Source organism: Meles meles, chromosome 8, assembly GCF_922984935.1.
Source record: "Meles meles chromosome 8, mMelMel3.1 paternal haplotype, whole genome shotgun sequence".
NCBI lineage: Eukaryota > Metazoa > Chordata > Mammalia > Carnivora > Mustelidae > Meles > Meles meles.
In genome coordinates, this window is record NC_060073.1 from 5,045,398 (window position 1) to 5,059,778 (window position 14,381).

General features: G+C 64.9%; 3 protein-coding genes across 7 annotated transcripts; 2 read left to right on the top strand and 1 right to left on the bottom strand.

The window, feature by feature from the left end:
- The first annotated feature begins 512 nt into the window (after positions 1 to 512).
- CORO1B (coronin 1B) lies at positions 513 to 5,714 on the top strand. Its single transcript, XM_046015593.1, has 11 exons — positions 513 to 617; positions 1,347 to 1,549; positions 1,790 to 1,912; positions 2,027 to 2,156; positions 2,338 to 2,519; positions 2,624 to 2,743; positions 3,375 to 3,479; positions 3,559 to 3,704; positions 3,945 to 4,002; positions 4,847 to 5,125; positions 5,252 to 5,714. The coding sequence occupies exons 2-11, from the start codon at positions 1,349 to 1,351 to the stop codon at positions 5,375 to 5,377; spliced, it is 1,470 nt and encodes a 489-aa protein (XP_045871549.1). The 5' UTR covers positions 513 to 617; positions 1,347 to 1,348; the 3' UTR covers positions 5,378 to 5,714.
- Positions 5,715 to 6,057: 343 nt separating this feature from the next.
- On the top strand, positions 6,058 to 8,197 carry LOC123948461 (protein tyrosine phosphatase receptor type C associated protein). Its single transcript, XM_046015599.1, has 2 exons — positions 6,058 to 6,213; positions 7,371 to 8,197. Exons 1-2 carry the CDS (start codon positions 6,073 to 6,075, stop codon positions 7,992 to 7,994), a joined length of 765 nt encoding a protein of 254 aa, XP_045871555.1. The 5' UTR covers positions 6,058 to 6,072; the 3' UTR covers positions 7,995 to 8,197.
- A 111-nt stretch (positions 8,198 to 8,308) lies between these two features.
- On the bottom strand, positions 8,309 to 13,898 carry RPS6KB2 (ribosomal protein S6 kinase B2). Of its 5 annotated transcripts, none has more exons than XM_046015595.1 (15): positions 13,739 to 13,898; positions 13,360 to 13,400; positions 13,143 to 13,263; positions 12,792 to 12,860; positions 12,147 to 12,294; positions 11,047 to 11,104; positions 10,843 to 10,943; positions 10,609 to 10,699; positions 10,456 to 10,524; positions 10,208 to 10,315; positions 9,600 to 9,690; positions 9,381 to 9,458; positions 9,183 to 9,290; positions 8,980 to 9,092; positions 8,309 to 8,722 (listed from the first exon to the last, which is right to left on the bottom strand). In XM_046015595.1, exons 1-15 carry the CDS (start codon positions 13,808 to 13,810, stop codon positions 8,545 to 8,547), a joined length of 1,446 nt encoding a protein of 481 aa, XP_045871551.1. In that variant the 5' UTR covers positions 13,811 to 13,898; the 3' UTR covers positions 8,309 to 8,544. The 5 variants fall into 5 exon arrangements, with proteins under 5 accessions (XP_045871551.1, XP_045871550.1, XP_045871553.1 ...); XM_046015594.1 differs by having other exon boundaries at positions 13,143 to 13,266; XM_046015597.1 differs by having other exon boundaries at positions 9,600 to 9,662; positions 10,434 to 10,524; positions 13,739 to 13,897.
- Positions 13,899 to 14,381: the final 483 nt, after the last annotated feature.

Below are 14,381 nucleotides of genomic sequence, written 5' to 3' on the forward strand. Positions count from 1 at the left end.
CGAAAACAGTGGGTTGGCTGGGGCCTTCCACGCGCCCCTCAAAACACCGCTGTTGTATTTACATTGTTCATCACGAGCGTGTACTTTTGTAACCTTTAAAAAGAGGCACGTGAATTTATCGACTGCAGACCGGATACTATATTTCGGACTCGGGGGGTGGACTGGGGCACCTGGAAGTATGCGCTGGGATGGGGGCTTGGCACGGCGGGCTCCATCCAATCTTGGCAATCCCGAGGGCAAGGCCAGAGGAGCAGGACTGGGAAGGGGCCGGGGTCGCGGACGCGCTGCATCCTGCAACCCGCACCCCCGGCCCCTCCGACCCCCACCCCTATCTCCGCCCCTTCGCCCGGGAGGGACCCGGCGCCCGAGGGGCGGGGCTCGCCCAGGCACCGCCCCTGCGCTCCCCAAGCCCCAGCGATCCTGGCCTCCGGGGCCCACTCGCTGTCTCCCGCCCCGCCCCTCCGCGCGTGACCTCGGCCCCGCCCCCGCGAGCCCCCGCCCCGCCCCCCCGGCCCAGTCCCCGGCTCCTCTGTCACTTCCTGATTCCCGCTTCCTGCTTCCCAGAGGCCGGGATCCGGAGCCGCCCGAGGCCGGTGCCGCAGCCCCCGGCGTCCCCGGTGAGCGCGGCGGGCCGGGGCTGGGAGCGCGAGCGCGGGACCGGGCGGGGCTGCGGGGGCGGAGCCGCGAGAGGCTGGGGTGGGAGGTCGCGACTCCGAGGAGCCCTTACCCTCCGCGGCGCTCCACCCTCAGCCCCAACTCCCTGTGGCCGCCCAGCGTTTGCCCCTCTAGGTTCACCTTGGACCCCGCTCCGAGGACGCCCTGGGATGCTCTGCGGCCAGGAGCGGCATCCTGATCCCCCGCCCAGTCCCTGCCAAGCCCCCTGGGCCGGCCTGGGGCTCCCTGCAGCTCCCTGCACATTCCTGCAGCCACTGCACATTCCCCGGGGCTCAGAACTGGGGCCTAGCGCGGCTCCACACTGGAGACCTTTCCCCACCACCCAGCTTCCAAATCCTGGGCAGGAACTGACTCGGACCCACAGAGGAGCTAAGCTTGCCCTGGCTTCCGCACCTCCCACCTCCCCCACACATACCAGAGCCGGGGAGGCGCCTGGGTAGGGTCCTGCAAAGCCCCTCCGACTCAGCAGCGTGGGCCTTAGGTCAGTGCGCTGCCCCCCCCCCACCTCGATGCCCCCTTGATGGGTGGCAGGGTCTGCACCTGTGACCCCGTTCTGTAACTGTGGAAACTGAAAGCCAAGACCGGGTTGTGTCCTCCCACCTCCCTTGCCCTGGGAGGGTTGAGGGCTCTTGGGATGGGTGTGGGCTGATGGAAGCCTCCCGGCCCTACAGACATGTCCTTCCGCAAAGTGGTCCGGCAGAGCAAATTCCGGCACGTGTTTGGACAGCCAGTCAAGAATGACCAGTGCTATGAAGATATTCGAGTGTCCCGGGTCACCTGGGACAGCACCTTCTGCGCCGTCAATCCCAAGTTCCTGGCTGTGATCGTGGAGGCCAGCGGCGGGGGTGCCTTCCTGGTGCTCCCCTTGAGCAAGGTGGGCTCCGTGAGGGCTGGCGGAAGGACTGGAGACGGGCCACACCTGCCAGGCCTCTCTGCTCACCTCACTTTCCGTAACTTGCCCATCCCTACGCCGCTGTGGGCAGGTGTCATGATTCAGATTTATTGCCTAAAAGAGGTGTTAGCCCGGATGGAGAGAGGTTTATGACCACGGAGTCAGGGTCAGAGGCAACAAACATTTCCTGCTCCCCCTTAACTGCTCCTCTCGTGCCCGCAGACGGGCCGCATTGACAAGGCCTATCCAACGGTGTGTGGACACACGGGACCCGTCCTTGACATCGATTGGTGTCCCCACAACGACGAAGTCATTGCCAGCGGCTCAGAGGACTGTACGGTCATGGTGAGGCACGGGGCTGTGGTTGGGCCCGGGTCACAGGTGTGGCTCAAGGCTGCCGGCAGCCAGGGCCACGCAGAGGCCTCAACTGGCATCTCCCCACCCCCCCACGCCCCGCAGGTGTGGCAGATCCCGGAGAACGGGCTCACCGCCCCGCTCACAGAGCCAGTGGTGCTGCTGGAGGGACACACCAAGCGAGTGGGCATTGTCACCTGGCACCCGACGGCCCGCAACGTGCTGCTCAGCGCAGGTCTGCACCGCCCGCCCCCTCAACACCCCCTGCCCCCTCTGCACAGCTCCAGAACCCACACCCTCTCCCAGGCCCACCCAACAGGGGGACAGGCTGAGGCCCACAGAGGCCAGGAGGCCGGGTGTGGCGCCTGGAGGGTGGTCCGAGCCCACCCGGAGGGCTGATGGCCCGTGCCCGGCAGGCTGTGACAACGTGGTGCTCATCTGGAATGTGGGCACGGCGGAGGAGCTGTACCGCCTGGACAGTCTGCATCCCGACCTCATCTACAACGTCAGCTGGAACCGCAACGGCAGCCTCTTCTGCTCCGCCTGCAAAGACAAGAGCGTGCGCGTCATCGACCCCCGCCGGGGCACCCTGGTGGCGGTGCGCGGCCTGGGATGCCTGGGGGGGAGCCGGCAGTGGACAGACCAGGGGGCTCTGTCGGCTGCCGCACTGACCACTCTGCACCCCCCTCCTGTCCCGGATAGGAGAGGGAGAAGGCTCACGAGGGGGCCCGTCCCATGAGGGCCATCTTCCTGGCCGACGGCAAGGTGTTCACCACAGGCTTCAGCCGCATGAGCGAGCGGCAGCTGGCGCTGTGGGACCCGGTGAGTGGCCACGGTCAGCCTGAGGATCAGGCTTGGTTGAGACTTGGACCCCCACCTGGGCAAGGAGGGTAGGAGTCACCGTGGAGAGGGGTGTGCGTCCCCGGTTCTCAGCCTGGCACCAGAGGCCCTGGCAGCCTCTTCTGTCCTTGCCCCTCGCTCTCCAGCCCCCTCTGCTGCCTCCAGCAGCCCCCAGGCCCTCGCCCACCCCGTTCTTGCCAGTTGAAAGCCGTTCCCTCCTTGGCTTGCCTGTTCCCCTCGGGTGGCCCTTTGGGGCCCAGTGCCGAGGCCCTCTCCTCCAGGAGGCCTCCCAGCCCTTCTCCTGAAATATTCTGTCCCACAGCCCTGTGCTGCTGTGTAGTGGCCTCCGTGGGTCCCTCTGAGACAGGGTAATGCTGCCTGGCACCCCCCTGCTCGCACGTGATGGGGACCAAAGGCCTGGAGTGGCCCAGGAAAGTGGGATCCTGGGAGTGGAAGGGATCCAGGAGGGTGGGAGAGAACCCATCTGGCATTGGTGGGGGCCGTGCCAGCCGGCATGGGAGGCGGCCTGGGGCCAGTCCTGATGGGCTGGGACGGCGAGGAGAGAGAAGGAAGGTTCCAGCCTGGCCTCACTGCCCACCACCCCATGTGCCAGGAAAACCTTGAGGAACCCATGGCCCTGCAGGAACTGGACTCGAGCAACGGGGCACTGCTGCCCTTCTACGACCCGGACACCAACGTGGTCTATGTCTGCGGCAAGGTGGGGCCAGGCAGGGCCGATGGGGGTGGGAAGCAGGCGGCCCACTTGGGTGCTGACCCCTGCCACCTCCCCCCCGCAGGGCGACTCCAGCATCCGGTACTTTGAGATCACAGATGAGCCCCCCTATATCCACTTCCTGAACACTTTCACCAGCAAAGAGCCCCAGAGGGGCATGGGCAGCATGCCTAAGAGGGGCTTGGAGGTCAGCAAGTGCGAGATCGCCCGGTAAGAGGGGCCTCCCACGTGGCTGGCTGCCCAGGCCTGAGTAGTCCCCCACCAGCCGTGGCTGGCCAGGGTGAGCAGTCAGATCCTGGGAGGCTGCTGAGGACCAGGAATCGGCCCGCGGCAGGGCCAGGGTCAAGGTCGGACTACAGAGGGCTTGGGGTGAAGCCCAGAAGTGGAGAGTGCAGGGGAGCCCGTGAGGGGCAGGTACCACCACGGTTCCTCCTCCCTTCCCTTTCCCAGGTTCTACAAACTGCACGAGCGCAAGTGTGAGCCCATCGTCATGACTGTGCCAAGAAAGGTGAGGCCACCTGGTCCCCTTCCCAGCGACTCCCTTCCCCAGCGGATGGGCCGCACGGTGGGGACCGGGCCGAGGCCTGTGAACGGGACGTGGTTGAGTGCGGATGTGGTCAGTGGGCTGGACGGGTGCCGGCATGCCTTTGGGCCACTGCCAGGTGCTGGGCTGTGCCAGGCGTGGGACAAGTTGGGGTGAGACAGGGTGAGCTGAGGCCCCGCTCTGGAAGAGCCGCGGGAGGCGGACAGGTGCCGGGCAGGCCTGGAGGGCTCCCTGTGGCTGGAAAGGCAGGACCCAACAACATGGCTGTGGGGGTGGCCTCCCACGGTGGGTCTAGGCCAGCCGAACGGCACGGAGGGAAGACTGGAGAGAGGGACGAGAGCCTGGCTGTTGTGGAGACTCCCACGAAGAGGGGATCAGCCCACATGTGGCCGGGCCTCGGATGCCCGGCCTTGAACCCTGGAGCGGCCTCATTCTTCGGCCGGTGCTCACTGAGTGAACCTCCAGCGAGCCAGGCGCCTCCCAGGGAGGAGGGCTGCGAATGAGGCTGACGGGGTTTACCGTCTGTGGGACACAGGGCTTCCAGAATCCCATGGAGCCACGTGGCTGACCCCTGCTTAGGAGTGTGGGGAAGGTTTCTGAGAGAGTTGTTGGCCTCACCCCGAAGGGAAGTGAAACGAGAGATGTGTGCTTTACAGAGGCCACGGGGGCCAGGGCGTGGGAGGCTGGGTTGACAGGGCACAGGCCTGGAGGCCGAGAGCGATAAGAAGGTGGCTACCCAGGGCCCAGACGAGATGACCCTACCACGGGGCCCCCCGACTGATCCGGACCTCCCCCGCCCCCCGCCCAGTCGGACCTCTTCCAGGACGATCTGTACCCTGACACGGCCGGGCCCGAGGCGGCCCTGGAGGCAGAGGAGTGGGTGAGCGGGCAGGATGCCAACCCCATCCTCATCTCCCTGCGGGAGGCCTACGTGCCCAGCAAGCAGCGGGACCTGAAGGTCAGCAGGCGCAACGTGTTATCCGATAGCCGGCCTGCCGCGGCTCCCAGCTCGGCCCGCCCGGGGGCCGCCGGCTCTGCTGCGTCCATCCATTCGACCGTCTCCAGCGGCAGCCTTGCCGGAGCCATGGTACGTGCCCCCCAGGGGCCCTGGTCGGCGGTGTGTGGGCCTGAAGCCTTCAAGGGCCGGGGTCTCTGTTGACCGGGGGAGGGCCGGTCCCCCTGACTCCCGCTCCGCACCCCCCCATGCCTGCAGGAGGCCGGGAAGCTGGAGGAGGTCATGCAGGAGCTTCGGGCACTGAGGGCGCTGGTCAAGGAGCAGGGGGAGCGCATCGGTCGCCTGGAGGAGCAGCTCGGCCGCATGGAGAATGGGGACGCGTAGGACCACAGGCCCAGGGGATGCCACTCCCCCTCACTTCCTCCCCCTCCACGCCCTCCTCGCCCAGCCTCTGCCGGCAAGTCACACCACTAGCTGGCTGCCTCCTGCCCCCTGCCCAAGACCTCTGGGCCAGGTTCAGGGACAGTCCACACTGACCCATCCTGTGGGCCTGGGCCTGGGCCACTGCCTGGCTCTTGTCATTGTCACTGTGGAGGATTTTTGTATCAAGGCAAGCTTATATTCTGAGGGACCATCTCCCCCGACTCCCTGCTCCCTCCCTGGAGGACGTGGGAGGGACAAGCTCTATATTTTCATTCCAAATAAAATTCTCTTTCTAAAAGCCAGGTCTGCCCTTTGCAAAGGGTCGGGCTGGGAAAGGAAGTCTAGAACACTGGGGGCAGATGAGGGCAGCCCACAGGGATCACAGACGCGAGAAAAGGCTGGGGGCCAAGGGCATCCCCCCCCTCCCCACCAGGTCACTGCTTCCCTGAATTCTGCCAATGGGAGAAACTGTGGCCTCAGACCTGTGGATGCCCAGGACTGCAGGGGCTGTGAGCTGGTGCCTGGGTCCTCCTTTCCGAGGCCCGGCCAGAGGCTTCACAGCCCTGGCCTCATCCGGCGAGAGATCTATGAGGCTTTAGCGTGGGTTAGCGGGTTAGGGTGGTCCCGAGAGGCCCACGGGCCCCCAGCAGGGGCCTATGGCAGGGAGGGCTGGGTGGGGTACGTGGGCAGGAAGCGGAAGCGCCCGGGGAGCCCCAGCTGCAGCAGAGCGCGCCAGAGCTCACTTCCACTCAACGCGGCCAGAGCTGGTGGCAGGCACCGAGGCCGGCGGACTGATGGTGAGCACGGGAGCCTGCTGGGTCCTGCGGTGGGGGCCACAGGAGCTCAGAGCTGGAATGTCTGGGCCCTGGGCGCTAAGGGCAGACCCCCGCACGGGGGCCCAGGAGCAGAAGCAGTCAGTCAAGGGCAGAGATGGGAGACCCCGGGCGAGCATGGGGCAGAAGCTGGGCCTTCCTCTCACCTTGCCTCAGAGGCAGGCCCCCAGCACCCCTCTCCAGGCCCGGAACCTCGGCTAGACTCTCTCACCTGTTCTGCTGGTGAGCTGGGACCTGGGCACAGGTCCTACCCGCATCCCTGAAACCTGAGAAAACAGAGCCTGGGGAGAAGGGGAGGCTTGCCTGGATCTCAGCCCCCCTCCCCCCCCAACTCCCACCTGCCTTGTTCCGACCGCAGGCTTCCTCTGGTAGCGGCACCCGCCTCCCCCAGCCCCAGGCCCTGTGAGCCTGAGGCCCCCAGGGACGGGAGTTGAACGGAAATGCTGCAGCTGGGGCAGTCCCGTGGGTGGGAGAGGAAGAGGGGCTTCGGGGGCCCCCCCCATCCCGAGACCTGACCAAGTGGAGGGTTAAGAGTCATCTCAGAGTTGGCCTCTCCATTCCCACAACTCAGGAAGAGCAGATTCCCTCCCTCCCTCCGCATCCAGCGCCCGCCCTACTGTCAGTCTTGACACATCTGACTGGTGTTTGCTGAGCACCTACTGTGTGTGTCAGACACGGTAGTGCTTCAGCCTGAAAGATCCCTGTCCCCTTGCCGCTTGCTCTGGCGGGGCAGATGAGGCAGGCTCCGTGAGGAGTACCAGGGCGAGGAAAGCAGAGCCGGGCTGGGCCCGGCCGCAGAGGGGAGAGGCCAGGCAGTACTTCAGGCCAAGGTGAGCCGGCAGCCGCGTGGCTCTCCGGGGATGGAGCATTCTGGGTGGAGGGAACAGCCAGCACGCGGGCCCCTGGCAGGCACGGGCGCATGGAACACAGCTGGGGTGGCAAAGGCGGGGGTCGGAGGCTCCAGGGCCACAGCTCAAAGGACCAGGGCCTCGTAGACCCAGTAAGAACGTGGGCGCTTCTGCTCACGGGTCCCCGTTTTGCCCAAGAGGCAGCTGAGGACGCAGTCACGCGGCCTGACCGCCCCCCGCCCCGGTGACGCGCCCCCGCCTGTCTCCCCACAGGACCTGCCCTGTGCCCTAGGGCTCGGGACGCTGCTGGCCCTGCCGGGGGTCCTGGGCTCCGGCGGCGGTGCCGAGGACGGTGAGGGTTCCAACTCCGTCACCGTGGTCGTGCTGCTGCTGCTGCTCCTGCTGTTGGCCACCGGCCTGGCGCTGGCCTGGCGCCGCCTCAGCCGGGACTCGGGGGGCTACTACCACCCGGCCCGCCTGGGCGCCGCGCTGTGGGGCCGCACGCGCCGTCTCCTCTGGGCCAGCCCGCCGGGCCGCTGGCTCCGGGCTCGGGCCGAGCTGGAGTCGCCCGAGGAGGACCCCGAGCAGCCGCAGGACACGCAGGATGTGGAAGAGCACTACGACCTGGCCGGCGGCCCGGAGGAGGCAGAGTCCCTGGAGGAGCAGGAGCAGCAAGCAGGAGAGCAGCCCGGCCCCCAGCGGGCCCCGGAGCCAGCTGACGAGGCGCGCGACAGGAACATCGAAGGGGCCCTGGGCCTCAGATCCCAGGGGCCGGCCGGCTCAGGGGGCAGCGCTGAGGCCCTGCTGAGCGACCTGCACGCCTTCGCCGGCAGCGCGGCCTGGGACGACAGCGCCGAAGCGGCGGGGGGCCAGGGCCTCCACGTCACCGCTCTGTAAGAGCCAACGGGGGTGGTCCACCCCCGTCACCGTGCCGCTGTGTCCCGAGCTGTCCCGGACGCAGCATCACACACACCCCTTCCCCACGAAGAGTCTCAGACCATCGCTCCCCCAGCAGTTCTGTCCCCAAAGCTCTGCCGCCCTGTCCCCACCGGGAAGGGACACTGGGCAGCCATCTGAAATAAAACCCCTCCAGCCCCGTGGCTCTGTGGTCCTGTAGTGACCCTCCCCGTCTCTGAGCAGGGGCTCCTCCTGGTGCAAGCCGCCCGCCCCCCAATCCCGCCCCAGAAGTCCAAGAAGAGCCAGGTCAGTGCCATGATTCGGTATTTTAATTCTTCGAGGGCACAGCTCGACTGCATGCCAGCTGGGTGGCGAGGCCACTCCCCTGACAGCCAGAGCCCGTGGCCCTTCGTGGGCTCGGTTCGGGGGGACAGCCACCCCCAGCAGAGACACGCTGTCACACACACACACACTCCTTTACCCCTAGACCCATCTCCAGGTCTCTCGAACTGGCCCAGGGTCCCGCCTGCCCTCAGAGCCCCCCATCCTCCTAGCGCCCTGGGCGCCCACGGCCCCTCTTAGACTTCTTGGTCCCTGATGGGGGTCGGATGGGGAGGGGGGCAGAGCTCGAGGGTGGCGGTGGCGGGAGAGGGGCCAGAGGGGGCTCCGTGGGCTCCAGTGGGCCAGAGCTGGGCTGGAATCCCTCAAAGGGCGAGAACTTCAGGGGGCTGCGGGGGAAACCAAGGCTGAGTCAGCCTGGACCGCCCCTGGGGTCAGAGGGCTGACACTGCCCAGCCCGCCCCACCTAGGCACAGAGGCTGCGCGGTCAAGTGCCCAGCCAAGCAGCCCCTGCCACAAGGGGTCCCCGGGGGTGGGTGGAAAACGCAGACGAGCACCAAGAGGCAGCCCTAGGGTGGGCTAGCAGAGCCAAGCCCGACCCGGCCTCCCGTCCCAGCTGCACACTCTCCCCTGTGCCCTGCGGTACCTGACCGGGGTCTGGGGGCTGCTGTTGAGGCGCCTGGGGGAGCGCAGCTTAGGCTGAAAGGAGAAGCCCTCCTTGATGCTGTCCAGGACGGAGGGGGCCACATACGTGAAGCCCTGGGGGACGGATGGCACTCAGTGCCCGCCACTCCTTCACCCCCAATCCTGCCCGGGCCCCCATAACCCTCAGGCCACCCAGGACCTCACCAAGAAGGCCTGATTGGCGCTCTCGCTGAGGGCCGTGTCGTCGGGACTGTCCACCGGCGTCTGCCGCGTGAAGTGGGTGTCGAACTGGCTCACGTCCTCCTCTGACTGCTGTGGGCAGACCCGGGCGGCAAGGAGGGGTCAGGGGGCATCCGAGATGGGTCCTCCACCTGCCCCCCGACCAGCGGGTCCTCCACTTACCAGAGACGGCCTGATGGGAGGGTCGACGCGGCGAGCTAGGAGGTCATCCCAGTTAATGTGCCGGAAGAAAGGGTGCGTCTGTGGGTACAGGGCCCCCAAGCCTCCCGTCATTTCCACCTCCTTGGCTCACAGAGAAAATCCCTGTGCCCTAAGGCCGGGCCTGCCTCCTGGCGCCTTGGGGGACTCCGCCCTGCCCCCTCCCGGGGCTCCCAGACTCACCTGCACGTCAGCAGCGTCCCCAGGGCCACCCCCAATCCGCTGGCTGGGATTCCGTTTCAGAAACTGCAGGGCAAGGGCGAGGATGAGGCTCCTGGGGACAGACACTGACTGTGTGTTCCTCCAGGTTCCTCAGGGCGGGCGGGGGGAAGAAAGCTGAGATACGTGTGTGTGTGTGTGGTGGGAGGAGGGCCTCTGGAGTGTGGTCCCCATCTACAGACAACCTTAGGCCTTCCAAGGTTTGGTGTCATGGGCCCTTCTGCACGAAGCATTCACAAAGGCACCCAGTCACGGCCATCACTCCAGGGCCCTGCCGTGGGGTCCGATCTCTGAGCCTAGCCGCCCACCTTTACCCCCAACGAATGCCTTCTCAATGGGAGAACAACTAGCTCATCGTGAGTGAACGTTCTGCTGATTAGGACCCGGGACTAGGGATCTGTGCAACAAGCTTGGCAGCTGGTGTGCAACAGAGGGAGTGCCCCAGCTCGCCACCATGGACCCCAAAGCCAGTGCTCCTTCATCCCCAAGGCAGGGAGCCCAGAGAAACTCAGGATTCCAGGCGGGGCCTAGAAGATACTGGGGCCTAGGGACCAGGGACAGAGGGAACCCACCTTTTTGACAAGGTCCCGGGCATCCGGGGTGAGGTAGGGGGGCAGCACCAGCTTCCCTTTGATGATCTTGCCCATGGTCTTCTTCCGGTTCTCTGCCGTGAAGGGTGGCTGGAGAAGGCAGGGGGTGAGAGGAGACTTGCGGGCCTCCCCGCCGGCCCTGGCCAGCCCCGGGATGGGGACTCCCTCCCACCGCCCTCTCCCACCGCCCCAAGGAGGCTGGACTTGCCGAGCCGGTGAGCATGTCATACATCAGGGCACCCAGGCTCCACCAGTCGACCGCCCGGTTGTGGCCACTGCGTACCAGAATCTCAGGGGCCCTGGGGGCCAGGGGAAACCATCGGTCGGGCTGGGCCCTTCCTGCCAGTCCTCCCAACCCCTGGTCCCAGCCAGCTGCCGCTTACATGTACTCAATGGTGCCACAGAAAGTGTGGGTGACCGCATCCTCGTGGATTGACTCCTTGCAGAGTCCGAAGTCTGTCAATTTGATGTGGCCTGAGGAGGATATTGCGGGGGTGGGGGGGGGATGGTCAGGGCCCTGGTCCACCACGTGGTGCTCCTCAGCCCTCCCTGCAGGTTCCGACCCGGCAGGTGCAGGTGCAGGTGCGCGGGCGGGGGAGGGGGGCGCGCACGCGCACCCTGGCTGTTGAGCATGATGTTCTCGGGTTTGAGGTCCCGGTAGATGATGCCTTGGGAGTGCAGGTGGCCCAGGGCCAGTGTGATCTCCGCCAGGTAGAAACTGCAGAGACAGGACAGGGTGAAGGCAAGGGTAGGCGTGGGGCTGTGCTCGGGGTGAGGGGAATCCCTGCAGCCCCTCCAGAGAGGCAGGAAGTACCACCTACCAGGCTGTGTCTTCCAGGAAGATGCCCTCTCGCTCCAGATGCGTGAAGAGCTCACCGCCTGTGACACAAACACGTCAGCAGCTGTGCGCTGGGAACCAGCACCTTTGCTCTCGGAGTCTCGGTTTCTTCTCGGGGAGAGTGGGACTCGTAATTCCGGCCCTACCTGCCTCACAGAGCTGCCGTGGGGACTCAATTCAATTCAGCAAACATCTACCGACGCCTACTCGGTGTCTGGCCCTGTGCTGGGCGAAGCTGGGGACACAGAGATGAAGAGACCCAGCCACTGCCCTCAGGATGCTCAGTCTGATGGGGAGACAGACATGCACACAGCTGCTCTGATAGGCCAGACCGAGGCAAGGGCTCCAAGAGCTTAGTGCAAAAAATCTCACAGAGGAGGCAAAACGACTCCCAACGCAAGGGGATGCAGCCCGCGGAAACAGTGAGAATCGAGGGGGCACTGAGAGGGACATGGGGCCTGGGGCTCACAGGGCTCATCTGTGCAGATAGGACCTAGCCGGGAAGCGGGCCCCAACCGCTTCATGGCCAACAGGGGGCACCAGGCCAAGGAGGCCAGGCTTCATCGGGGCAGTTACAAGGAGCCGTGTGATTGTGAGTAGGAGCGCCGGGGACAATTCCTGTGCTGAGACGACGACCCTGGGAGTTCATGGAAGAAAGTGAGCTGAAGGCCTCAGGCCCAGTTAGGAAACCTGACCCCTGCCCTCCCCTCAGAAGAGTGGAGAGGATGGAGGACACTGCCAAGAATGAACCAGTGGGATCTGGGACCCGACTCGACACAGGGCACGCCGGAGAGAGGAACAGGCCATGAACGGGTAGTGGAAATGGACAAAACAAGCCACTGGATCTCCGTACAAACTCCCGCCGTTCCCGTCCACCCCCAAGACAGGTGAGGGACACAATTAGGTGCTGGACAGACGTTTGCTGAATGAATGAATGAAGGGACGGGTAGACACATGGATGGATGGGTGTGGGGGCCCCCTAGCCATTCTACACACCACATCTCTCCGGGCTTCCCCCAGAGCTCCCAGTGCTTCCTGGCTGGTTCCCTGGCCCTGGTTCCCTGGCTGGGCCCCCACTCATACCACTGAGGCACTCGAGGATGAGGTAGAGTTTGCCACCAGTCTGGAAGGCATAGGCCAGTTCCACAATGAAGGGGTGCTTCACTGACTCTAGAATGTTCCGTTCAGCCCGCGTGTGTGCTGTGTCCTTGGCGTTGCGCACAATTTTGGCCTGAAGAGGCGGGGATCAATCAGAAAATGGGCACCTTGGGCTCCTTTAGTCCCTCCTGCCATTGCCCTTCTGCCGCCATTTATCACTCCATTCTCTCTCTCCGTAATCCTGCTACCAGGGGTCACCCTTCTCAAAGACTGATTTATCCTCTAGGGGTAACTCTCCACTTGGCATTAATGACATTTCGGGCAGGTAATTCTTTGCCGTGGGTGCTGTCTCGTACGTTGCAGGATGTTGAACAGCAGCCCTGGCCTCTACCCACTGGATGCCAGTAGCCCCCCTATTTATTTAGTTGTGACTCAGAAACAGAGGCAAAACTGTCCACGGCTGGGAATGACTGCAAAACAACATAACCACAACTGACAATAGCCCAGCCAATGCCCAAGCCAGGGGCCAGGACCAGCACCGGGTTCACTACCGTCTTCCGGAAGCCTGAAGTCGTGCCTGGAGAACGGCGGCCACCGAGCAAGGATGTGTGGGATCAACACATGACTCACCTTCCTCAGGACTTTCATGGCGTATATTTTGCCCGAGTTGGTGCCTTGCACCTTTCGCACTTGGAACACCTGTAGGGCAGGGGAGACAGGATCAACCTCCCTCCCCACATCCTTCCTTCAAAAAGCTCCACCCTGAAGCTCTGGCACTGAGACCCAGAGGCCGAGGCCCACCCAAGGGTGGGGCAGTAAAGATGTCAAGTCCGATTCTGGGAGGCTCTGTCTTTCCCTCCTTTACGTTTTTACCTCAGCGTTCTATGGAGGCTCGGCTGATTTACAAGTCTAATTCGTTTTGAGACCCTTTGCTGCTGCAAGACTGGGGCAGGGAGACCAGGGAGGACAGAGGACCAGTACCTTGCCATAGCCCCCCTTGCCCAGCACACGCAGCAGCTCGAAGCAGTGGGGCCCGATGCGCTCAGGGCCCAGGTTCACACTGGTCTCGGTCAGCTCCACCTCCTCACAGCGTCCCACAGGCCTACTGACACGAGAGTTAAAGGGGGCAAGGCTCCAGGACTCCCCGTGTCTCCCTCCCCAGCCCATACCCTCCTCCCCCAGCACAACCCTCACTCACTCCAGGCCAGCCGCCCTCGACTCGGCAAGGGGACACACGTCCTGTGAGAAATCGAGGGTAAGAGCCAAGGAAGGCACCGGGATTCCCCCCCCCGCCCAACCCTGCCTCAAGCTGGACTACTTGGCCCAGGAAAGGAGGGGTCAGAAATGGGAACTGGCGGGCGATGGGCCAGCACTGGGAAGGAGAGGCCGAGATCAGAAAAGGGAGAACCAGGATAAGGGCTGGGGCCTGGAAGACAGGTCGGGGTGAGTGAGGGTGGGTCAGAGCTTAACAGGGGCCGGGCTCTGAGACGCTCTGGCTGGGGGAAGCCAGGGCGATTCCACCGCCTGGAGGATGGGATCGGCTTCGGGATCGAGCCGCGCCCGGGAGGACCACTCACCGACGGGCTCGACTCTGGCTCACCCTCGCTGCCTTCCTCCGTCTCCAGGTCCAGGTCAAACACGGCCGCCATAGCGGCGCCGGCCCGGCGGGCCCCCCGGCCAGTGTCTGGCCGAGCTCAGACTGACAGCCCGGAGGGCGGGATGGGGGGAAGTTGGATGTCATCGCTCCGCGACCGCGGCCGCGCGCGCCGATGACGCATGAGCCCGCCCACTCCGGCAGGCCGCTTAGTCGGGCGGGGCGGAAAGATGGCGCCCGGCGCAAGGCCTCTCGGGAACTGTAGTTGCACAGCTCCGGGCTGCCGAAGCTGGTTTCACATCCTTTGACCCGACCCTCACTCTTCCCAGCACTGCTTCCCGGAAGCCGCACGGGACAAGGGCGACCTGGAAGGCGCTCATCTTGGTTCTGGGGAGAGTTTGAGCTTGGATGGGACAGAAACACATGCAGATAAGGGTGTAAATTTTATCCCCACCCCTGTTAAAGCCGTGCGCCAGCTGGGTGGCTGGGTGCTGGCTGGGTGGGGAAGAGCGGGTCGCGTCTCTCTGTTCGCCCCTGGGAGACGACTGCATCACAGTCTTCCTAATGTGACACCTGTCTCAAGGACCCTGTATCAGAGCATTTACTGGGTGATTGCTCGGGTCACG

Excerpts from the sequence above, each read along its gene's own strand:
- CORO1B (XM_046015593.1), top strand. The coding sequence starts at position 1,349 with ATGTCCTTCCGCAAAGTGGTCCGGCAGAGCAAATTCCGGCACGTGTTT. Across the intron at positions 2,744-3,374 it reads AGCTGGCGCTGTGGGACCCG|GAAAACCTTGAGGAACCCAT; the intron begins GTGAGTGGCCAC and ends CCCATGTGCCAG. Across the intron at positions 3,480-3,558 it reads TGGTCTATGTCTGCGGCAAG|GGCGACTCCAGCATCCGGTA; the intron begins GTGGGGCCAGGC and ends TCCCCCCCGCAG.
- LOC123948461 (XM_046015599.1), top strand. The coding sequence starts at position 6,073 with ATGGCAGGGAGGGCTGGGTGGGGTACGTGGGCAGGAAGCGGAAGCGCC. Across the intron at positions 6,214-7,370 it reads CCGAGGCCGGCGGACTGATG|GACCTGCCCTGTGCCCTAGG; the intron begins GTGAGCACGGGA and ends GTCTCCCCACAG.
- RPS6KB2 (XM_046015594.1), bottom strand. The coding sequence starts at position 13,810 with ATGGCGGCCGTGTTTGACCTGGACCTGGAGACGGAGGAAGGCAGCGAG. Across the intron at positions 9,459-9,599 it reads GGGACGCTGCTGACGTGCAG|ACGCACCCTTTCTTCCGGCA; the intron begins GTGAGTCTGGGA and ends CTGTACCCACAG. Across the intron at positions 9,291-9,380 it reads CTCCCATCAGGCCGTCTCTG|CAGTCAGAGGAGGACGTGAG; the intron begins GTAAGTGGAGGA and ends GTCTGCCCACAG.